This window comes from Poromitra crassiceps (genome assembly GCF_964638095.1).
Source record: "Poromitra crassiceps genome assembly, chromosome: 27".
NCBI lineage: Eukaryota > Metazoa > Chordata > Actinopteri > Beryciformes > Melamphaidae > Poromitra > Poromitra crassiceps.
In genome coordinates, this window is record NC_139650.1 from 18,208,717 (window position 1) to 18,233,777 (window position 25,061).

Sequence of the window (25,061 nt, forward strand, 5' to 3'; positions counted from 1 at the left end):
GTCTCTGTAAGTAGCATACAAAAACAAAAGACAACCGTTCTTCATGCACACTGTGTGCGTTTACATGCAGTAGTCCACATACCCGCTCGTTAAGATCATATGCGTTTACATGCAGTAGTCCACATAAAAGCTCGTTAAGATTATATGCAGTAGTCCACATACCAGCTCGTTAAGATCATATGCGTTTACATGCAGTAGTCCACATACAAGCTCGTTAAGATTATATGCAGTAGTCCACATACCAGCTCGTTAAGATCATACTGTATGCAGTAGTCCACATACCAGTTCGTTAAGATCATACTGTATGCAGTAGTCCACATACCAGCTCGTTAAGATCATATGCAGTAGTCAACATACCAGCTCGTTAAGATCATATTATGCAGTAGTCCACATACCAGCTCGTTAAGATGCAGTGATTGCTTACAGTATCAGATCCCAATTAGATAATATTCCTGTTTGCATTGAATTCTCAGAGTATTCCAAATGTTCACCAATTATCACCATGAAGTCAGTCAGACGTAAAACACATAAGTTGTGAGCGTGTCATGGGCTTATCACGGGTCTTGTAAAATGCTGGCTTTCATTCAGAATCAGCCTGAATAATATTGAAAATGAATGTGCACGGTGAGTTAGAGACACACCCACTGGTGTCAGCTGGGTTCCCTCTGTGTAGAACACAGCCCACAGCAACTACGGCTGTACCGCTTTTATTCCATCATCATCTGATTCATACTGGCTTTTGATGTGTGACTAATGCAGACTCCAGCTAATGCCAGCAGTGCATTAACAAGCAAGAGCGCACATTTGTTTTTGATCTATAGAGCTGATAGAGACAGTGAATAATGAAACAGAGATATCTGACTTGTAAAGTACTTGTAGTAGGAGATAAGATAAGATTGTTTCTTTCCCTCAAATTCATCAGTGTTAATGACAGGATTTGCGTAGTCCCGAAATATACATGTAGGTTGTATCATGTAAAACCCTTGTTTTTGATAGGAGAGGGTCGTAGGGTGGTTTAATTTTCCTGCAACAGTTGAGCGGAATCATTTGTACAGTTGACCTGTTACTGTAGTAACACAGGCAAAAGGAAAAAGGCACGGTAATTTGAAGCTCTTAAAATGCGACACCAATATCAATTATTTCCTTAACACTACTAAACGTCCGTTTCTCAACACCTAGAATAAAGAGTAAGAGAGGAATAATACGCGTGATCGTAGTCTATTATTTTTTTCCGAGAGCACGGGTTCATTTTTCACAGAAGACACACACATTCACATTGTATGGGAATGAGAGAAAGGCTGGCCCTAAAGCTAATAAAAGCAATGCTAATGTGCTTTGTGATGCTATGCTAGTTTCCCGGCTTTTCAGCCCCTAAACAGATGGGATCTCTCCCACAGGATCAGATAAAACACATCCATCTCCAACTCTGCGGAGCATGGCAGATCCAGCAAAGGCTGCGTCTCAAAGGAATGCCGTCCGCTGGTGCTCACACACACACACACACAGTCGTACGCCAGGAGAATCTGTGGGAGAGCTCAGGAAGCAATGATGAGGTTGAATGTAGGCCTATCCATCTTAACTACGCGCAGGGAGGGGGGGAGGAGCCAGGATGAAACAGTGCCATGGAAGTCATCTGTAGCTCTGGAGGGAGGGGGGAGGAGCCAGGATGAAACAGTGCCATGGAAGTCATCTGTAGCGCTGGAGATGACGGCACACTCATAGTGACCTATGGGAGGACATTACATCTCGCAAACAGCGGCTCTTAGATTCTTTATCACTTCGAGCTAAATCATCAACTTAGCCTGGAGCTGTCGACCGGTGGCAACGCCTTCACTGTTAAGTCCCTTGGAGAATTGATGGAAGAGTTGATTCAAGGCTTGGCTGACATCTTGAAGCTTGGCTGGGGGCGGACATCTTGAAGCGTTGCCACATACAGTAGATCCCGTGTCACACAGTCAATGGGAGTTGCCACACCATAAGAGTATTCTCTAAACTCTCCCCGCTTGCACTAGTACCTGCTGTGGCCCCGCCCTTCAGTCTGCGGAAGCCCCTCCCCCCAGAGATGACAGCCGCAGAGGTGACCCTGTCCCTGCGGCCCCCGTCGCGCTCACAGGGCCGCCCCCGAACCCACATCTCAGGGTCATCGCTCAGCTCGTAGATGGAGCCGTCTTCCACGCTGTGCTCCAGAGACTCCAGGGAGGAGTCGGACGCCTCGTCGCCCAGGGCCGTTAGGGGCCGGCCGGGCAAACCCGACGTGGAGCGCAGCTTGTACTGCAGCAGCACGCCGCGCCCCTTGCCTCTGCCCTCCCCCTGCTGGAAGGAGCCGGAGTGCTGCAGGGACTCCTGAGAGGAGGTGTCACTGCGGTCCTCCCCTCCGCAGGCCGAGTCTGGGCCGTCCCCAAAAACGGAGTCCCTCTTTAACAGGTTTGGGGACAAGGCGCTGGAGGTGGCCACCAGGAAGTCCACGGGACCGCAGTGAGCGTTCAGAGAGATCATCCCCTTTCCTGCAGGAGGAAAGCAGCCAGGCTGTTCACATCTCATCTCAGTAGCCTGGTAAAACCATCCTGATCACATGTCCTCACATTCTGTTTGTCTGGACTTCCACCCGACCCCAGCCATTTCCACAAATTACAATTTACGTTGTCGGGATGGTTTTGCGGGCTGCTGTTAGAAAACAGATGCTACACCGGTTCTGCTTTGAGGTCAATTCATTGTCATTTCACTCACTTCAGGAAGGGCATTTCTTCAGAATTGAGAGAGAAAACATGCAATGAAAGCTTCAACCTATACCTACTGTATATAAGATCAACCTATACCTAAGATCAACCTATACCTACTGTATATAAGATCAACCTATACCTACTGTATATAAGATCAACCTATACCTACTGTATATAAGATCAACCTATACCTACTGTATATAAGATCAACCTATACCTACTGTATATAAGATCAACCTATATACCTACTGTATATAAGATCAACCTATACCTACTGTATATAAGATCAACCTATATACCTACTGTATATAAGCTTCAACCTATACCTACTGTATATAAGATCAACCTATACCTAAGATCAACCTATACCTACTGTATATAAGATCAACCTATACCTACTGTATATAAGATCAACCTATATACCTACTGTATATAAGATCAACCTATACCTAGTGTATATAAGATCAACCTATATACCTACTGTATATAAGATCAACCTATACCTACTGTATATAAGATCAACCTATATACCTACTGTATATAAGCTTCAACCTATACCTACTGTATATAAGATCAACCTATACCTACTGTATATAAGATCAACCTATACCTACTGTATATAAGATCAACCTATACCTACTGTATATAAGATCAACCTATACCTACTGTATATAAGCTTCAACCTATACCTACTGTATATAAGATCAACCTATACCTACTGTATATAAGATCAACCTATACCTACTGTATATAAGATCAACCTATACCTACTGTATATAAGATCAACCTATACCTACTGTATATAAGATCAACCTATACCTACTGTATATAGGATCAACCTATACCTACTGTATATAAGATCAACCTATACCTACAGTATATAAGATCAACCTATACCTACTGTATATAAGATCAACCTATACCTACTGTATATAAGATCAACCTTATTGATCAACCTATACCTACTGTATATAAGATCAACCTATACCTACTGTATATAAGATCAACCTATACCTACTGTATATAAGATCAACCTATACCTACTGTATATAAGATCAACCTATACCTACTGTATATAAGATCAACCTATACCTAAGATCAACCTATACCTAGTGTATATAAGATCAACCTATACCTACTGTATATAAGATCAACCTATACCTACTGTATATAAGATCAACCTATACCTAAGATCAACCTATACCTAGTGTATATAAGATCAACCTATACCTACTGTATATAAGATCAACCTATACCTAAGATCAACCTATACCTAGTGTATATAAGATCAACCTATACCTACTGTATATAGGATCAACCTATACCTAGTGTATATAAGATCAACCTATACCTACAGTATATAAGATCAACCTATACCTACTGTATATAAGATCAACCTATACCTACTGTATATAGGATCAACCTATACCTAAGATCAACCTATACCTAGTGTATATAAGATCAACCTATACCTACTGTATATAAGATCAACCTATACCTACTGTATATAAGATCAACCTATACCTACAGTATATAAGATCAACCTATACCTACTGTATATAAGATCAACCTATACCTACTGTATATAAGATCAACCTATACCTACTGTATATAGGATCAACCTATACCTAGTGTATATAAGATCAACCTATACCTAAGATCAACCTATACCTACAGTATATAAGATCAACCTATACCTACTGTATATAGGATCAACCTATACCTAGTGTATATAAGATCAACCTATACCTACAGTATATAAGATCAACCTATACCTACTGTATATAAGATCAACCTATACCTACTGTATATAGGATCAACCTATACCTAAGATCAACCTATACCTAGTGTATATAAGATCAACCTATACCTACTGTATATAAGATCAACCTATACCTACTGTATATAAGATCAACCTATACCTACAGTATATAAGATCAACCTATACCTAGTAGGGGTGTCACAATATATCGTCCCACGAAATTTCGCGATAGTAAAACGTCACGATATGTATCGTTGAGATGAAATCTCATATCGTGAAAAAAAAAAAAAACTTTTTTTTTTTTTTTTTTTTTTTTTCAAAAGTAGACAAAGAAACGTCTTTGTTTGTTGAAGTTCAATGTGTGGAAAGTAGTTCAGTTGAACAAGTCTCTGAAGAGACACATGAGAAGTTATACAGGAGAGAAACCATTCAATTGAGTTTCTGGCAAAACTGTTTACTTGACAGGAAAAACTGAAGATGCATAAAAAATAGACTAAGAAAAGTCTTGTTGTTTGAGTTTGAAGAAAAACTGAAGATGCATAATGAGAATTTATACTGCTGAGAAACCTTTTAGTTCAAAGTAAATCTAAGTGACGGTGTAACTCATTCTATTTCAAGATAAGCCTTATCTCCAATCTCATGTTTTTTCTAGTTGTTATTGTAATAACAATTTCCCACAACAGCATGTTTTGTATTTGTGCATTTCAAATAAAATACTACTTTTCCAGTCATATATTGTCATTATTCAAGTTTAAAAAAATATTGTTAAAATCGTATCGTATCGTATCGTTATCGTGAACCCAGTATCGTGATACGTATCGTATCGTGAACTGAGTGTATCGTGACACCCCTAATACCTAGTGTATATAAGATCAACCTATACCTACTGTATATAAGATCAACCTATACCTACTGTATATAAGATCAACCTATACCTACAGTATATAAGATCAACCTATACCTACTGTATATAAGATCAACCTATACCTACTGTATATAAGATCAACCTATACCTACTGTATATAAGATCAACCTATACCTACTGTATATAAGATCAACCTATACCTACTGTATATAGGATCAACCTATACCTAAGATCAACCTATACCTAGTGTATATAAGATCAACCTATACCTACTGTATATAAGATCAACCTATACCTACTGTATATAAGATCAACCTATACCTACTGTATATAAGCTTCAACCTATACCTACTGTATATAAGATCAACCTATACCTACTGTATATAAGATCAACCTATACCTACTGTATATAAGATCAACCTATACCTACTGTATATAAGATCAACCTATACCTACTGTATATAAGATCAACCTATACCTAGTGTATATAAGATCAACCTATACCTACAGTATATAAGATCAACCTATACCTACTGTATATAAGATCAACCTATACCTACTGTATATAAGATCAACCTATACCTACTGTATATAGGATCAACCTATACCTAAGATCAACCTATACCTAGTGTATATAAGATCAACCTATACCTACTGTATATAAGATCAACCTATACCTACTGTATATAAGATCAACCTATACCTACAGTATATAAGATCAACCTATACCTACTGTATATAAGATCAACCTATACCTACAGTATATAAGATCAACCTATACCTACTGTATATAAGATCAACCTATACCTACTGTATATAAGATCAACCTATACCTACTGTATATAGGATCAACCTATACCTAAGATCAACCTATACCTACTGTATATAAGATCAACCTATACCTACTGTATATAAGATCAACCTATACCTACTGTATATAAGATCAACCTATACCTACTGTATATAAGATCAACCTATACCTACTGTATATAAGCTTCAACCTATACCTACTGTATATAAGATCAACCTATACCTACTGTATATAAGATCAACCTATACCTACTGTATATAAGATCAACCTATACCTACTGTATATAAGATCAACCTATACCTACTGTATATAAGATCAACCTATACCTAGTGTATATAAGATCAACCTATACCTACTGTATATAAGATCAACCTATACCTACTGTATATAAGATCAACCTATACCTACTGTATATAAGATCAACCTATACCTACTGTATATAAGATCAACCTATACCTACTGTATATAAGATCAACCTATACCTACTGTATATAAGATCAACCTATACCTACTGTATATAAGATCAACCTATATACCTACTGTATATAAGATCAACCTATACCTACAGTATATAAGATCAACCTATACCTACTGTATATAAGATCAACCTATACCTACTGTATATAAGGGAATATTTCAGGGTGAAGACTCATTATTATGCAAGTTTGATTTGAGTGAAATGACAGTGGCTTGAACCCAGCTCTGCCACAGTGTGGTTCACAGTTTTACATAATAATGTCACTTTTCAAAATGGATAATTGCAATAATTTATGATACTATTACTGTAATACTAGCTAAGTGGTGGTGCAATTTATATCTGACTTAATCAACTGGTTTGCAATAAGATGGCCACAAAGTAAGGTTTATGCAAGTGGACACTAAAGACCTCATTTTGTTGGCATACTGTAATAAACAAAACGCTGCCAGGCAGTTTTTAAATGAGCCTGTAAGAATATGTCATATTTACACTGATCCACACAGCCAGGGGGAAAATGTAAAGTGTAACCTCAATAATGGGCAGAGCAGAGTCATTTTCTATCATGAATAAACCTTGTTGGTTTCCTTTTGACCTATCAAAAGCCTGTTCAATCACTGCTAGCTCCTCCCTCTGATGCGTACCTGTTATCTTGGGGATGCCTTCCAGTTTGGGAACAGGAAGTGTGATGATGAAGCCTTGGGCAGTGCCCACCCACAACAGCCCCTGGCAAATCAGGAGGCTCGTCACTCGCATGCTCTTCTGACCTGCAATAGAGGAAACCCTGGGTCATAACTGAAACGTTTGGGAGATATCCGCCCTTTGTTCAACCCTTCTGTTACAGAGTGAAAGATCATTTCAAATTACAACAGATTATTGACAAGGATGCTAGATAAGCTGACACAATGATACGACTCGACCCCTTGTGTTGAAAGATGAACTGCAAACTGGTTATATAGTGTTTGGAAATTACCTGTTCAACTCTTACATCATAAAAAAAAACTAACAGCTAACATGTTTGTAATTTTACCATTATTTGTGTCGCTTTGTGTAACATTTAAACTGATTAACTCACATTTGACAAACTTTACCCAAACACATAAACTCAGCAGAGGCACCCCAGGGTTTGGGTTCAACTACACGATTAGGAGAAATTGAATTTGCATATTTGCTGCTGACCTGCTTGAAAGCAAAGCGATCATAGATGCACCACGCTGGAAATTGGAACTTGTTATCATTAAAAGAGTAAAATGATAGAGCTGCTCATTTGAACCCACAAATGATGTTGTGAATTCACAGAGGTGTGACACACGCGGCAGCTGATATGAGCAACATGAAAATGTATTATTTATTTATTTATTTATTTTATTTATTCACAATCCTAGTTAGATAATTCAATGAGATATAAGTCCCGTTGTATAATATTATACAAGGTATAATCTCGCTCATACTTTTTCCCCCTGATTTTTCTCCCATTTTCTCCCCAATTGTACTTGGCCAATTCCCCCCCTGCTGCCACGGCCGCTGCTCCGCCCTCTGCTGATCTGGGGAGAGCCGTAGAATAGCACCATGCTTCCTCCGACACATGTGCAGTTCATATTCTCGCCGGTATTAATTTCGATGATGGGTCACCACGTGATAAAGTCGATGTCTTTAAATATCTGGGTGTCTGGGTCGACTCAGAACTTTCCTTTAGGCCCCACATTGATTCTATGATTAAAAATAAATGAATAAATTGCAGTCTGAGCATACTTTATTCGTTCAATTAATTGCTTCACTTTTCAGGTAAGAAAGCAAATTATCTCTTAATTAGTACTGACTTCCTATACTTACTCATGCTGATATTGTTTATCAGAACAGTGTGTGTTCTTAATGTGGTGTTTAATAGTCTGTGGAGATTCATTTTGACGTGTCTGTATCGTACTCACTATTGCATGATGTATGAATGGCTTAACTGGCTATTATATCTCTAGACTTGTAAACAGTTTGTACCCGGAGGCAGTACGTTTCTTCAATGAATAGCACAACTGCACCTTATTGCTTTACCTTTTACAACCTTTGCACTGTCCTGACCACATGTCGGCAGCGACATGCTGATTGTGTTCATTGACTGTGGTTAGCTAGACCTAGATAGACACACATTGTGACATCACTGATGATGGCATAGGCATTGTGACATCATCGGTGATGCCATAAGAGCAATGGTGATGTCATCAGCGATGGAGCAATAGCTGCAGCTGTGCTGCGCATGCCAATAGTGGCCGAGCCTAGGAATCCTTTATTATATAAAAGTGAGTAAGTGGGCAATATCTGTCTGTGTCTGCCTGTTTAAATTTTTGTCCCACTGATGATGTCACAATGTCTATGACATCATCAGTGATGTCATCAGTGACACATACAGTAAGAGTCAAATGCCAATGTACACATAACCTACCGCACTGTGAAGTTGTCTATATACAGTAAGAGTCTTAATGTCAACGTACATATAGCCTACCGCACTGTGAAGTTGTCTATATACAGTAAGAGTCAAATGTCAACGTACATATAGCCTACTGCACTGTGAAGTTGTATATATACAGTAAGACTCAAATGTCAATGTACACATAGCCTACCGCACTGTGAAGTTGTGTCAACGTACACATAGCCTAACGCACTGTGAAGTTGTGTCAACGTACATATAGCCTACCGCACTGTGAAGTTGTTCAATGCAAGTTCTGTTTCTCTAGCGCCGCATTACAGACGACAAAAGGGTAATTGCAAATTCTCATTATATAGATGCAGATGCTTTGTTTTCAATTAACAAAGAACGTAAAAACAATGTTTGTTATGGGTTTATTTTTACATTTCTTTTTGCGCTCCCTTAGCTCTTGGCTCCCGTCATGGCCTAGTTATCTTTAGCACCATTTACAATAATATCCATGGCAACCATAGTTGAATAAAAAAAAACAGATCATGATGAACAGAATGCTCATTTACATGTGGAGCTATTTGCATGCTTGTTGTGTCTCATGCTCATGTTATGACGTGCGATTTGCACGAGTGACTCAAGAGTGTTGTTCATTCATTCTCTGTGCACAGATGAAACATCCCAAGTTGGGAGATGATGTGAGGACTAGCTGGGCCGTGAGTGGAGAAGGAGGTGAAAGATGATGGAGGACTAGCTGGGTCGTGAGTGGAGAAGGAGGTGAAAGATGATGGAGGACTAGCTGGGTCGTGAGTGGAGGAGGAGGTGAAAGATGATGGAGGACTAGCTGGGTCGTGAGTGGAGGAGGAGGTGAAAGATGATGGAGGACTAGCTGGGTCGTGAGTGGAGAAGGAGGTGAAAGATGATGGAGGACTAGCTGGGTCGTGAGTGGAGAAGGAGGTGAAAGATGATGGAGGACTAGCTGGGCCGTGTGTGGAGAAGGAGGTGAAAGATGATGGAGGACTAGCTCACCATTGCATGTGCTGAGTAATGTTTGAGTCCTGCTGTCGGGGAAGACGCGGAGGTATATTCAGGCCTTAAGAAATCACCTAAGAGGTCACCTGGAAGTGATGTAACTCGGGCAGTTTTCTGTGTGTGTGTGTGTGTGTGTGTGTGTGTGTGTGTGTGTGTGTGTGTGTGTGTGTGTGTGTGTTGAATGCATTTGCATTTGCCCAACTGTGATGTCACCTGAGATTTGGGTCTGGATTGAGGCAACAAGGAAGAGGGTGTGTGCGTGAAGTGATTTCACTCAAGTGGAAATTATCTCACGCAATTGCTGGACTGTGATGTCATCAGGCAGTTGTGATGTCATCAGTGATGTCACTGGAGAAACTGTATGTCTGTATGTCTGCACCGCTTACTTCAGCACCTGGGTGTGACTTTTTTATGAGAGCAGGTAGGCTAATCAAACAAATAAGGATAGTAGCTCATCAAATTGAGATATGATCAATCTCCCGCTCTCTCTCCATCTCTTCCTCACCTACCTTTCTCTTCCTCACCTACCCTTCTCTTCCTCACCTACCTTTCTCTTCCTCACCTACCTTTCTCTTCCTCATCCTCACCTACCTTTCTCTTCCTCACCTACACCTACCTTTCTCTTCCTCACCTACCTTTCTCTTCCTCATCCTCACCTACCTTTCTCTTCCTCACCTACCTTTCTCTTCCTCATCCTCAACTACCTTTCTCTTCCTCACCTACCTTTCTCTTCCTCACCTACCTTTCTCTTCCTCACATACCCCTCTCTTCCTGACCTATCCTTCTCTTCCTCACCTACCCTTCACCTAACCTTCTCTTTCTGTCCCAGAGTGGACAAATGTAGTGAAGTAAAAGATAGATTACTGACTCAAATATATTGAGTAAAGAGAAGAAGAATAGCAAAAAAAAAAAAAATGTTGAATATGAAAAGTAGCTGTTCGTTAAAAAAAAAAAAACTACTTAACTTATATGTGCGTTTCTTATCATTTGTTACTACCCACCCTTTGCAGCAGAGTCATTACGATGGAGACCTTGGAGAAGCCTGTGCAAAGATCTCCGTCTTAAAGATGTCGGCCCGCCTGCTCACATTCGCACTGTGTCTACTTGTACTTTGGCTGGACAGCTTAAGTGAGAGAGGTGGCTGGCTGGCTGTTCACGATGCTCATGAACGCCCGCCCACTCTCCGCTCGTGCGCCAGTCATTCTTTAAGAACAGCGATAAAGAGGGATAGTGACAAAAGCACTTGAGATTAAGGAGTTATAGCTTCACCTCGAGAAAGCTGGCACCACCTTTTTGCAGCAATGCACACGCTCGGCGGCGCGCTGTGTGGGAGCCAGTGTATTTGCCTTTAAAAGAAGACGTCTCCAAAGATAAATGTTTCCCTGTCATATGTCACAAAGGATTTCATTTTGGAATGTTATTTTTTCACCCTGAGGACAGAACTATTAGAGGCATTAGCAGAGACATCAGCAGTTTGCTCTGCCTCAGAAACTTCTCTGTTGTTTACTGCAACTGGAATTCCCTGTTGAGCATAAATCACATTAAGGGGAGAGGATTAGGGGGTATATCATTACTGCATGTCCTAGCATTAAGTCAAGGAGAAACCTCTGGGAATGGAGGGCCATTGATATGTAGTAAGTATCCGTATATTTCATGTGCAGTGTCTATGGTTATAGCCCAGTGTCAGGGGGATATGCTCTTTTCTCCTGTGAGCTCAATACATCACAACTCTGCCTTTTTCCACAAAGATCTCTTTCCTTTTGTGGGCCCTGAAGACAGGAGCCTGGCAACTCCTCTCTGTTCACCCCTGGAACTCCCCCGCGGGGGCCAAGCCCACAGGCTGCCTGCCTCCTCCTGCATATTTCAGTGGGGAGGGGGGTACTGGTGCTGGGTGAAAATGACCTCTGGATCCATTGTTTTCTCCAGATACAGTACCTACCATGACCACAGGAGCCTGCTCTCCTTATAAAGTCTCCTCAAAAAAAGAAGAAGAATAAGAATAAGAAACAAGATGCTTTGATCTACAAGAGAAAAGTTGGCTCTCTCTCACTCATGTCTCTCTTTATTCTTTGCACTCGATCCGACTGACAAAGTGAGAAGCCATGCACGGTTTCTGAGGAGATGGAGCACGACCGCTGCTTAGAGTATTGCTAACTCTCTGTCTGGTGTGATTCACCAGAAGGACAAAAAGGTCTAAAGCCAAGCGCCTTTATGTATATTATGTATACAACTAGCTCAAGCTCTCCAAACGCTCTTCAAGTGTGCTGAAAGAGATCACAGCCTAAAAAGAGCCTAAGCCAGGACGAGTCAAATTGACACACACACACACACACACACACACACACACACACACCCCGTTTACACCTGGTTTTTAAATGTGACCTGTATCCGGATAAGTGATCTAGATGTAGGATGAAGGAAAAATGCTAATGCAAGGTGTAAATGCATCGTGATCAGGATGTGATCAGAACTTCCTGACCACATCTGGAGGTAGTCTGGCTCACATTGTGACTCAGTCAGTCACATGTACTGTAGCTATCACCTCACAGAGACTAGGCATGCTTCATCGCTATCTCATTTGTTTGCCAGAGTTCCCTGGAAATAGACACAGGGAAAACACTCAAGGCTGGCTGATTAATATTTCATCTCGCATGAATTAAGGCACACACACACACACACACACACACACACACACACACACACACACACACACACACACACACACACACACAGGAGTGAGAGAACTCCAGCAAAAAGTGAATGAATGAGGGGGAGAGGATTTTTAAAGCAGCCAATGTCCGTAATCTGTATGAAAACAAGCTTCTATGATAATAACATGTTGTACATACTGAAAAACACATGTAAACACTGTGAGTCTGAAAAAGTAATGTGATTATTTATTTCCAAAACATTTGGAAAAGCCCATAAATCATACTGTAGATTTCAGATTCAGATTCACTTTAATAGCCACAGTAAGTAATCAGATTACATAGAGCAGTGGTTCCCAACCTACGGTACGCGTACCGTAGGTGGTACTTGCGCCCCCTGCTGGTGGTACTTGGAAGGCTCTGTGGGGAAAAAAAAAAAAAAAAAGTTTTTTTTTTGTTTTTGTGCAAAATCCATGGTGGTCATTAGTAGTAGTTTTCAAACATGTGAAAGTGAAATAATAATAATAATTATTAATATTATTGGCAGTGTTTCTCAAGGTATGTGGTACTTGCGCCCCCCCCCTGCTGGTGGTACTTGATCCCTGGAATCCCAATGTTTAAATTATGAAATAAACCCAACTTTAAAATCAATTGTAAAACATGTTTATCTATCAAAATAATACTACGAATGAAAATAAACTTGTGATCATTGAAATTGAGGTTTATTTTGTTGTCTTGAGATTTAGAAACAAATATTGGTTTCTGACGGACACTATACCTGTTGCGCATGCACAATTACCTGCCCGCCCCGCATGGTTACACAAGTGGTGAACAAAGACGAGGAGGGATGCTAAAGTGGATCAAAACGGGAGGGAATCGTAAAAGAGCTGTAGTAGAGGAGAGCAGCAACGATGAAGCACAAGGAGGTGAAGACAGCAGTCAACCCAGCACAAGTGCAGCTGCTGCAGGTTGCACATAGGCTGCAGGTTGGAATAAATTTGCCTCCTGCGTGAACTGTGCAGCTGAATAGACTGTATTTTAACGTCGGTCATATGGTGGTACTTGGAGAGCCAACTACTTTCTCAGGTGGTACTTGGTGTAAAAAGGTTGGGAACCACTGACATAGAGTATGAGGAATCTGACTTCACTTCACCTCCTCACTGTGCATACGACACGGTCTGATTCAATTCAAGGTGCTCCACCGGCTCCATTATTCAGGAGAGAGACTGGACCCTGGCTGTCCGCGATGTAGCCACAGTCCGGCGTCCCTGGGACACATGTTTTGGACATGTCGCACTCTCAACAGCTACTGGGAACAAATATTCGGTGTATTCTCACATGTGCGGACAAACCATAACCCCTGATTTCCACACAGCCATTTTTGGTATACCACCCCCAAACTGCAATGTTACGACTTTGCAGGCGAATGCTTTAGCCTTTGCTTCATTGTTAGCTCGTAGACTTATTCTTTTTAACTGGAAGTCAAAGAAAGCCCCGTCATTCTCACAGTGGTTAAAGGAGGTCCTCTCTTTTTTGCCTCTAGAAAAGCTCAGATATAAAGTAAGCAGAGCCCGCGAGAGCTTCACTCTGACCTGGAGTCCGTTCATAGACTTTATCGAAGAGTTTTCTTTTCACTGAAGGTACTGTCCAACTGGATAATAATAATAATAATAACTTTAATTTATATAGCGCCTTTCATAAAACCCAAGGTCGCTTCACAAAAGTGGGATACAGATAGGGGAGAGAGGGGGAGGAAAACAAACAAACAAACAAAACAAACAACACATGTATCTGAACTGAAGTGCGATGTCCCTGTCTAACTTTTTGTTTCTGTTTTTTTTTTTTTTTTTCCTCTTGGAGCCTTGGGGTGGGGAGGTTTTTTTTTTAACCTGTTTTATGATTTGTACTATGTGTATATTTGTTATAATCTGAAAAATGAGAAATAAAGTATAAAAAAAGAAGAAGACAAAAGCAATATAGAAAGACAACCAATTTGTTTTTTAAGTGCAGTCCTTTAAAGTGACATACCTGTATGTTTGTAAAGTGACGTACCTGTATGTTTTTAAAGTGCAGTCCTTTAAAGCAGTGTTTCTCAACTGGTGGGTCGCGACCGAAAGGTGGGTCGCGGGGCCGTTTTGATTGGGTCGCGGACATTGGCCAAATTTTTTTTTTTTTCATATTTCATTTGAGTTAAATTCAGATTATTGAAACTGGATTAGCCTGACCAGTTTTACTTGTTTAACAAGCTGCCTGTAATTCAAGAGAAGTCTGGCTTTTCATTTCATATTTAATTTTAGTTCAATTCAGATTGAAACTGGATTAGCATGGCCCCAGTTTAATTAAAAGTTATGACCAGTTTAACTAAAAAGCATATAGCCTGCCTGTGATTCAAGAAAAGTCTGCCTTTTTATTTCATATTAGTTAAATTCAGACTATTGAAACTGGATTAGCATGACCAGGGGCCTGTACTACGAATGTTGGATAACAAGATCCAGGATCTGTCCCTTGATCTGGTTTGTCTAAACCAGATCAGCTCGATTGTAGTTAACTTGTACTACGAACGTCGATTGGCACTCGTTAACGCGAACCAGGTTTTTCTAATCTAGCTGACAGCTCGTGCACATGAAAATGCCCGTGCACTGGAGCTCGTGCCCGCAAAAGAGGCTTGGTTTTTAACAACTGCCAATCACAGTGCAATATGGACTGCTCCAACTCCTACAGCACCAGACACGCCTATTTCCTCGTTCATTGAAACCGCAAATAAAAATCTGCGTTGGATATTATTACTGTTCCCGAATGACTGTCTAAAGTGACCACTTTTATCCACACCAGTAATTTCTTTGAAGAGCGGTTTCGTAGGCTATCTACAGCTCTCTATCTACAGTCTTTTGTGGAAGCAATGTGTAATCTATCTCAGTCCAAAATCCGTATGTATAGACCATTTAGGCTCAATGAATAATAATGATCTCATGATGTGTTTAGTCGCACTGTGCGACTAAACACATCATGAGATCATTATTATTTGATTGAATAATTCCTATAGGCTAATCAATAAAAAAAAGAATGATAATAAAATAAAAAAATGCTTCTGAACTGAATCGACACGGTACGTGCGGGCATAGATTTCATTTATAAAAAATAGCCTATTTTGTGGTCACATAGCCTATATAGGCTATTGTCAGCAGAGCGCATATCTCCATATTTCATATAATGATGCTGGAAATATGAAGTTCAATCACATCATACAGGCCAAAAGCAACACAGTTGCAGCTGCAAAATGCAGGAGTAGCCTAGATATGAATCATCTTAATATGATTAAGATGATTAATCATCATGATGATGATATGTGCAGGTGATCCCATATTAAATTGCTTAGATGTAGTAGGGTATTCTAGCATATAGGCTATGACCATTTCAATTCCAACCCAACGTCAGTCTCAGCTCCGTTGCGCACACGGCACCGTGCGCTTTGGAGACGTTTATGTAACCTTTTTATGCCGGTTTAGTGATATTTCTCCACTCACTATTCAGCTGCAATCGATCAGCGGGGTCAAACAACGTATCTAGGCTACTTGAGAGCATTAAAATTAATATATAAAAACATATTCCAAAGTGGTAAGTAGGGCTTAATTAAATTATTCGTCCTTGATTAATTCAACATTACAATTCGTGCTCCTTCCTAGATGGGAAACTCATCCAGAAAGGGGTTGGCCATTTTTCCAAACTGCTGATTCGATTGGTTCGTGGGCGGTGTATTTAAGGTCTAATCTTATCCTTGCAACTTAACCTGCTGCAGACCAGGTTAAGTGTGAAGCATAAGTTGCTATGGAAATATATGTCGGTAAGAAGTTAACTTGCTTTGTAGTACGGCTAAACCAGGTTTAAACCTGAAGTTACCTCGCTAAACCACTAATCTTGCTTTGTAGTACAGGCCACAGGTTAACTTGTTTTATTATTATTATTATTATTATTATTATTATTATTATTATTATTATTATTATTATTATTATTATTATTATTATTATTATTATTATTATTAACTTGTTTAAAAACATATATGCATGCAATTCAAGATAAGTCTGCCTTTTATTTCATAGAGTTCAAATAAGACTTTCTGAGCATGACCAGTTTGACTTGTTTAAATTTAAAAACATATAGGCCTGTAATTCAAGTCTGCCTTATTTCAATTGGTTTTTAGCCCTAGTTGCACTTCTGTTGCACTTTTTTGTTCATTTGAGGTTCATAACAGTGCATGAAGGCATTGTGTATTAAATTAATGCGCAATTCTTTGTGCAATAAATTTGAGTGGTTTAAAAAAAATCTGAAATTTGGGTCACGACTTCATGACAAGGAAAATAGTGGGTCCTGAGGCTACACCAGTTGAGAACCACTGCTTTAAAGTGACGTATGATGATGCTAATAATAATGGGTAACGTCAGTGGGGGGACCCCGGCCTGTTACCACGCCGGCGATTTACCGCATTGCTTCCTTTCAATATGAACATGTTGCCCGATACGATAACCGATAACCAATATTAACGTTGCTGTTATTTTGCTCATCGGACCGATACGATATAGATAAAAAAAACAGACTAACATCGCCCGATATGGATATGATTGCCAGTATATTGTGCATCCCTAAAAGAAAGCAGAAGACGAGAGAGCTCCATGCAGGAAGGGCTAAAACTGGCACGATACCCGTCTGTACTAGGGATGTTGAACGAAAGACAAGAGAGTGTTTCCATGGAAACCCTGAGAATGAAAATCTTTGACTCTGCCATTCTACTGCTCCTCAGTGACTTGATTTCTGTTTTTATTAATTCCTGTCTCTCACCCCGTGGCTCTATTATGGCTCTGCACGGTCCTCAGATGGATCCTTCTGCAGGTCGCTCCCTGGAGCGCAGGACCCGAGGAGCTCCTCCAACAAGAGCAGAATACCACAGAGCATCCTCCTCGCTTAATTGCCGCCCTGTCGTTGCTCTTGTACAACGGAGACCCCAGGAAAGGGACTAATGTTATGCCGTGCTGAACCTTTTCTTCCCCAACGTCACTAATATGACAGGTCAGACGCAGCCATTTGCATCTCTCTACTTACTGTCTGCCTGTCTGTATGTCTGTACAGTCTTTTCATCACACATCTCCACAACCGTTGGTCCGATCCACTTCACACTTGGCGAGTGTGTTGCTGGGAACCTGAGGGAGTGCAGCGTTGAATTTGGACGCGCGATATGACGTTCAATATTAATACATTTTAATTAACTCATTCAGTGCCAGCCACTTTTGGAGAACGGATGCTCCCAGTGCCAGAGTTTTCAGAGCGTTTTCAGTGATTTCTCGAGGCCCACAGAATATTGTGTGATATTACTATGTAAACACCGAACACGCACAAGAACGAGCTGGCTCTATTGTATCATCAGCAAAAAAAAGTTTATTGATACCATTTTCCGTTCTTTAGTTATGAGCCGGAGAAGATAGGTTGTTTTCAGCGTTTTCAGGCTTTTCAAATTATTAGCTGAGATAATCCGCCTTTTGTGAAATGCAGCATTTCAAGCACATTCACTGAGTCTGAAGATAATATTTTCTGATGTAGTGACGTAGTTGTTGTGTGATGCCCTGCGTGCACCACCCCCCTCCCCCCCTCCCCCCGTAAACTCCTCCCCACACTGCACACAGCCTCACGCAACCATTATATTTTCGGAGTGCTGCGTTTGTGTGCTGCTGTCGGCTCTCAGCGCCACAGCAGGGAAGAGCCAACCCGGATTGCTGAATGGTTTGGCGTCAGGGGCTGCTTTCCTGTCTGCTAATCGGGTGGAGAAACTATACAGACAGACAGACAGAGAGACAGGGACAGAGGGGCTCAGTTGTGAGCGCGGATTGACTCCTGTTCGGAGCCAATGTCAGCTCCCGCGACAGAGCAAATGGCTCTGGGAGCATGCATCGGGTTGTCTTTGATCCACGGCTTTTAGGCTGTTTCTCGGACCTGTCTCTAATCTGGACTGCACCGAGCAAGCACTGTCGCCACCTAATGAGTCCGTAAAATAGGTTATACACCTCCAATAGCTACTATAGTTGTACAGGAGCTGCGGAAGGCTTTGATCGACGTCCCACCGTCAAAAAACGCATTGGACGTCGAAGGACGTCCGTGGCATTCTACGTCACTATTTAATTGGACGTCGAAGGACGTCCATGGCATTCAATGAGTTAAGCACCGCACCGCCGGGGCGCATTGGTGGATTGAAGCAGCTCTGTGCAGCCGGGGCCCCCCGGGGGGCTGGAGGGGTACTACACTGAAGCCACCAGAGACAAACTGTGGAGCGCGCAGCTCGCTCCTATAGCGCCTCGGTACTGTGACGGCGTCACACCTCTCTCTCTCTCTCCCTCTCGCTCTCCTCTCTCACTTGCGCACCACTCTCTCTCTCTCTCTCTCTCTCTCTCTCTCTCTCTCTCTGTGTAGCCTAGCTGTAGAACCTCTCTCTCTCTCTCTCTCTCTCTCTCTCTGTATAGCCTAGCTGTAGAACCTCTCTCTCTCTCTCTCTCTCTCTCTCTCTCTCTGTATAGCCTAGCTGTAGAACCTCTCTCTCTGTAGCCTAGCTGTAGAACCTCTCTCTCTCTGTATAGCCTAGCTTTAGAACCTCTCTCTCTGTATAGCCTAGCTGTAAAGAATACAAAATGAAATACAGGAGATGTATGGAGATGTCTTAGCATTATATATAACTGGATAAAATCAAATCAACTTATACTTAACATATCAAAAACAATGTGCATCATTTTAGGTTCAAATGATAGATTATCACACAATCCTAAATGTAATTTACAGATAGACGGTCAAACTATACAACAAGTAAAAACAGTGAAGCTTCTAGGACTTTGGCTTGACTGTACATTGTCTTGGTCCGATCACATCAACGGAGCGGTTGCCAAAATGGGCAGAGCGGTTGCCATTACACAGCGCACCGTATCTTACATCAATGTTGTTTCATCAGGTTGTTTGTTCTATGGTTTTATGTCATTTAGATTACTGCTCTGTAGTATGGTCATCTGCAACCAATGGTCTAATCAGTAAGCTACAAGTTGCTCAAAACAAGGCAGCTAGACTAGTCCTGGGCTGCTCACCTAAGTCTAGACTAGTCCTGGGCTGCTCACCTAAGTCTAGACTAGTCCTGGGCTGCTCACCTAAGTCTAGACTAGTCCTGGGCTGCTCACCTAAGTCTAGACTAGTCCTGGGCTGCTCACCTAGGTCTAGTGTAGTGGATATGCAAGCACGTCTCACTTGGCTCAGTGTTAAGGAAAGACTATCGGCTAACTTACTTTTATATTTTCATAGAGTTATTCAAACTCAGACTCCTAAATTTCTTTATAATGTATAGCTCAGGTTCTCCTACACATTCCACTAGAGGGGCAAGAGGTGGACTGTTAACTTTACCTCTACCAAAGTCCAATTATATGAAGAGGGCTGTATTTTACAGGCTGATCGTATAGTGGAACAGTCTTCCAGGTGATGTTCGTTACATCAAAGGAAAGGCTTGTTTTAAAAGGAAACTTAGGCCATGTTCACATTACAGGCAAATCTGATTTTGCTGATAAAGTCATTAATCATCATTATCTTGATTGGTTTCCCAGATCTGATTTGGGAGTGTGTCCGCACTGCCACAAATCTGATTCTCAAGTCGGATCTGTGTGTCCAGACCTAAACAGCCTATCTGCACGCGCTGCTATGGTAATGACGTGGGCGTCAGTAAATACGTACGTTGGTGACGTGGTTTTCCTGCGCAGAAGCATTTGATGACGAGTTGCGAGTGGCGTTCAAATCAGATTTGGTGGATCTGCGTGTCCGCACTGAAGTCACATCAGTTGAAAGCAGATTGGAAACTACCTCCATATGTGGTTTGGGACAAGTGACACAAATCAGACTTGGAGCGTCCAGACTCATAAAACCAATCTGGATATAGTCATTAATAGGTCACTAAAGTTCACAAATCAGATTTGGCCTCCTAGTCTGAACATGGCCTTAGACTCTACATACACTCATACACACAATACAATTTTAGTCCGCAGGCTAGCTTTGATCTCGTTTTCTTCTCTCTTTTTCTTAAGTGATACATGTTTTTTGTGATGCATGTTTTTAGTGTATTCTAGTTCATTGTCTAGTATGTAATGTATATTATTGTCTTGGACCCCAGGAAGACTAGCAGTCATTAAGGCATCAGCTAATGGGGATCCGTTTTAATAAACAAATAAACATTAACAAATGGTCAATAACCTAATCTAGAGTATTAATTCATCTTAATGCCATTTCTGTAGAGTGCCAATTTCACCCTTTTGGGCGTTCTAGCTACCTGTGGTTGTGTAGACAGACAGCGAAGACACGTGGTGTAAGAAGAAAGGTTCTGTTCATGTTCAATTATTGCATAAATGTAGCTATTTATTTTTGGTGTGCCTATTTTTGTGGCATAAATTGAGGCTTTTTTGTGAGTGGTGAGTGTTTTTGTAGTCAGTCGGCAGTTCAGGATTTTGGGACTGCATGATGTTCTTGTGCTCATTTAGAATGGTTGAGTATTTTTCTAGTAGCTACCAAACCTTTTAGAGTAATCACAATTTCACATAATTGACAGCCGGAAATTCCAAGCAAAATAAGTGAGTGAAGGCAGAAGGACTGAGGGAAAAGGGAGTGTTGTACAATGTGTTGCCTCTGTACAGAACATGGCCTCTAGGTACAGCACAGAGGTCAGGAGCATGTCAGAGTGATGTGGGCCTACCAGGGTTCAGCAGTGCTGAGCGTGTGGAGATGTTGATTTCCTGCAGAAGCTCCAGTGTTTCGGTGTGAAAGAGACGGATAGAGGAGCCTTCGGAGAACGCCATCCACACTCCTCCTCCGGCACGTACCATGTGTGCTACGCTCACCAGAGGGTCTGGGTGCACTTCAAACCTCTGCAACAGAGAGGGGGAGGGTGGCAAGATGGCTGCAGTTAAAAATAGGACAACACAGCGAGAAAGCTAAATCACCCACAGCATCAATATCATTATCATCATCCTATCATTATAATTATCTCCACGGTCGAAAAATAAATGCAACCAAAATGGAAAGGTTATCTCTCTGGTATCTCAATCTGGCCTGTTAAACAAGAAAGAGGAACATTCTTTTGGACTTTGCTCCAGATAATCTGTGGCGATCTGGATTTCTGTTTATTTTGTATAGTAGCTACAGCTATAAGCTCCCAAAAATACAAGAATTGTGCACTTTTTGAAAGAAACATGACATTTCTCACATAGTGAGTGAATACCATAGAGATTTATTTTCAGATGTGGAGGGAAGTCAGATCAAAATTCCAAGATGGCCGACATTTTGCCAGGCCTAATGTACAAATGTGCATAATATAACAATTGTGCACTTTTTCAAAGGAGTACGACATTTCTCACTATGTGGGAAATTTAATGTTTCTTTCAAAAAGTGCACAATTGTTGTGCTTATCCGCTGTACGATTAAGCCCGCTCACCATAAATGTGTTTTAATTGCTCTCTCTGTGGAGAAACAGTTTCATCTTCTGCAGGGCTTTTAGCAATATCAGACCATTTGTGTACCGTTCCACTTCATTAATTAAACATGCACGCAGTCACTTTCCTTGAACCTATAGTCATCAAAAGAAAGAAGCATCCAATAGTTAGAAAGAAAGAAACAAAAGAAAGCAAGCAAGCAACAAAGTGCACATTGCAGTGACAGCACGCTTTATTGGGTGCGACAGTTGGTGTGACAATTTATAGCTCATTGGAATATTGTTCATTCATGACATAACATGATCAGATAATAATGATCATGTTCCCATGATGAGGTCAGTAGAAGCCTGAATCTCCCATGCAGTCGCTAACTCTCAACTGGCTTTGATGTCAATATAAAGTCAAGTCTGTCATTTAGAGTCCCTGACACACACATTTTGTTGCATCATTCCCCTGGCTTGTGTCTGTTTAGGAGCACAATGGAAAAAGGGGGACTTTCAGGCACACAGTCTTAATGAGGAGCTGGAAACAGTGCAAAGAGCCTTATCATGGCAACACATGCAGCCCCTGAGGTCCAAGGCATGACAAGGCTGGGTTTGGGTTTAGGTTTAGGCAGCATCCTGGAGCTGCTATCACTGTCAGTGCATGAGTCGGGAGCTGGCCAATTAGTCAGTGAGTGAGAGAGAGTGGAGAACACCCCCCCCCCCTGCCCCGCCCCACCCCACCACACCCCCAGTGCACGGGCGGACAGGGATTACCACCTGTTTGTGTGCCCTTGCCAGTGGTGAAATTGGGAAAAGGAACGAAGCCTTTGATGTGTTTTCTCATTTAAAATTGACTGCTCAGCAGTGGGTGCACTGCTCCTCGGCAGTGGGTGCACTGCTCCGCCTGGGAAAGGATATACAACAATGCATCTCTTCCTTGTTTAAGTACAGCCATAAAAAAATGAGATACCCATTAAAAGAACAGGAACATTTCACCTTTAATAACCCACTGCAATTCAAATGGGTTGACAAGTTGGGGAAGTAAAACACAGCCTTATATTAGATGCTGCAAAATTAGCACATGAAACGTGAACGAGCGTAGTCGTTCTAAAAGGGGACTTTCAACTAATTGTTGGCTGGCATCTTGCCTACAATATGTTTTAAACCACCTGGAAGGCATCCTGGGATTCTGAAAGTATATCACAGTCTCATTGGACTGGGCATCCTGGGATTCTGAAGCTTGGACTGGGCTCTGAAACAAGGGAATTTCAAAAAGTGCAATTGGCCATGAAATAAAGAATCATAAATAATTTAGTTATCATTTGTGGAAAACACGTTTGGCTGCCAGCCAAGATCCTTGGAAGATTAAACAAATATCAAACGGAAACTTAACTTCATAAACTTAACATAACTGAACCTAACCAATTCAACCTCCTAATAAACAGTATAGATTATATTAGTTTTTCTCTAAAGAAATGTCCCTTATCGTAACAAAGTGTAGTTGTTTGGTATGGCATCCGACTTAGGATCGGCTTGTCTGTCTGTCTGTCTGTCTCTATCTATCTATCTATCTATCTATCTATCTATCTATCTATCTATCTATCTATCTATCTATCGTATGTATGTATGTACTGTATGTATGTATGTATGTATGTATGTACAGTATGTACTATGTATGTATGTATGTATGTATGTATGTATGTATGTATGTATGTATGTATGTATGTATGTACTGTATGTATTGTATGTATGTATGTATGTATGTACTGTATGTATGTATGTATGTATGTATGTACTGTATGTATGTATGTGCTGTATGTATGTATGTATGTATGTATGTATTGTATGTATGTATGTACTGTATGTATGTATGTATGTACTGTATGTATGTATGTATGTATGTATTGTATGTATGTATGTACTGTATGTATGTATGTATGTACTGTATGTATGTATGTATGCATGTATGCATGCATGCATGCATGTATGTATGCAGAATTCTGCAGATCTTTTTGCATGGAAACCAAACGTGTGCAGCCTGTGCTGTGTCAAGTCCAGTAAGTAAAGGCAACAGACTGTTCCCTGGTATTAGTGGTCTGAGTGTTGTAGAGACGATGCGGTCAGTGAAGCGTGACAGTGGTAATGTGCCCTTTACACCGCAGTGTCACACTAACAGCAGCGTGCCTCCCGCGCTCCTCCACGGGCAGCGGAGGAAATATCAGCCCAGGCTAAAGCCGCCAAACACTCCACTCCAGCTCATTAGCCCTTCATTACGTCAGGTGACAAGGTGTCCCTGTCCTCTGGAGAGCGCTAAATCCACATCCGCTCTCACAGCCCCGCAGAGCAGACAGGTGAGTGATAGGAGAAGCAGGTAGAGAGAGAGAGAGGGACAACGTAATGGGAACAGGAAGCAACAAGGCCTGCCAGTCAGTAGTGATCACAGCCTGTGTGTCCACGCGTGTCCTACTGAGGGACTCAGGCTTCTATAGAGTGTTGGTGGGCAGTTCATGTCTGGGAAGGACTCAGACTTCTATAGAGTGTTGGTGGGCAGTCCATGCCTGGGAAGGACTCAGGCGTCTATAGAGTGTTGGTGGGCAGTTCATGTCTGGGAAGGACTCAGACTTCTATAGAGTGTTGGTGGGCAGTCCATGCCTGGGAGGGACTCAGGCGTCTATAGAGTGTTGGTGGGCAGTTCATGCCTGGGAGGGACTCAGGCTTCTATAGAGTGTTGGTGGGCAGTTCATGCCTGGGAGGGACTCAGGCGTCTATAGAGTGTTGGTGGGCAGTTCATGCCTGGGAGGGACTCAGGCGTCTATAGAGTGTTGGTGGGCAGTTCATGCCTGGGAGGGACTCAGGCTTCTATAGA

At 41.4% G+C, this 25,061-nt stretch overlaps 1 protein-coding gene across 1 annotated transcript in view; it reads right to left on the reverse strand.

The window, feature by feature from the left end:
• Window positions 1-1,947: 1,947 nt before the first annotated feature.
• Window positions 1,948-25,061, reverse strand: part of arhgef10la (Rho guanine nucleotide exchange factor (GEF) 10-like a) — a gene marked incomplete at both ends in the record, with an annotated part of 249,251 nt that continues 226,137 nt past the window's right edge. Inside the window, 3 exons of the mRNA XM_083661638.1 lie at window positions 1,948-2,504; window positions 7,278-7,400; window positions 21,476-21,647. Of these exons, the coding sequence (XP_083517764.1) occupies window positions 1,948-2,504; window positions 7,278-7,400; window positions 21,476-21,647 (852 nt within the window). The remainder of the gene's footprint in view (window positions 2,505-7,277; window positions 7,401-21,475; window positions 21,648-25,061) is intronic.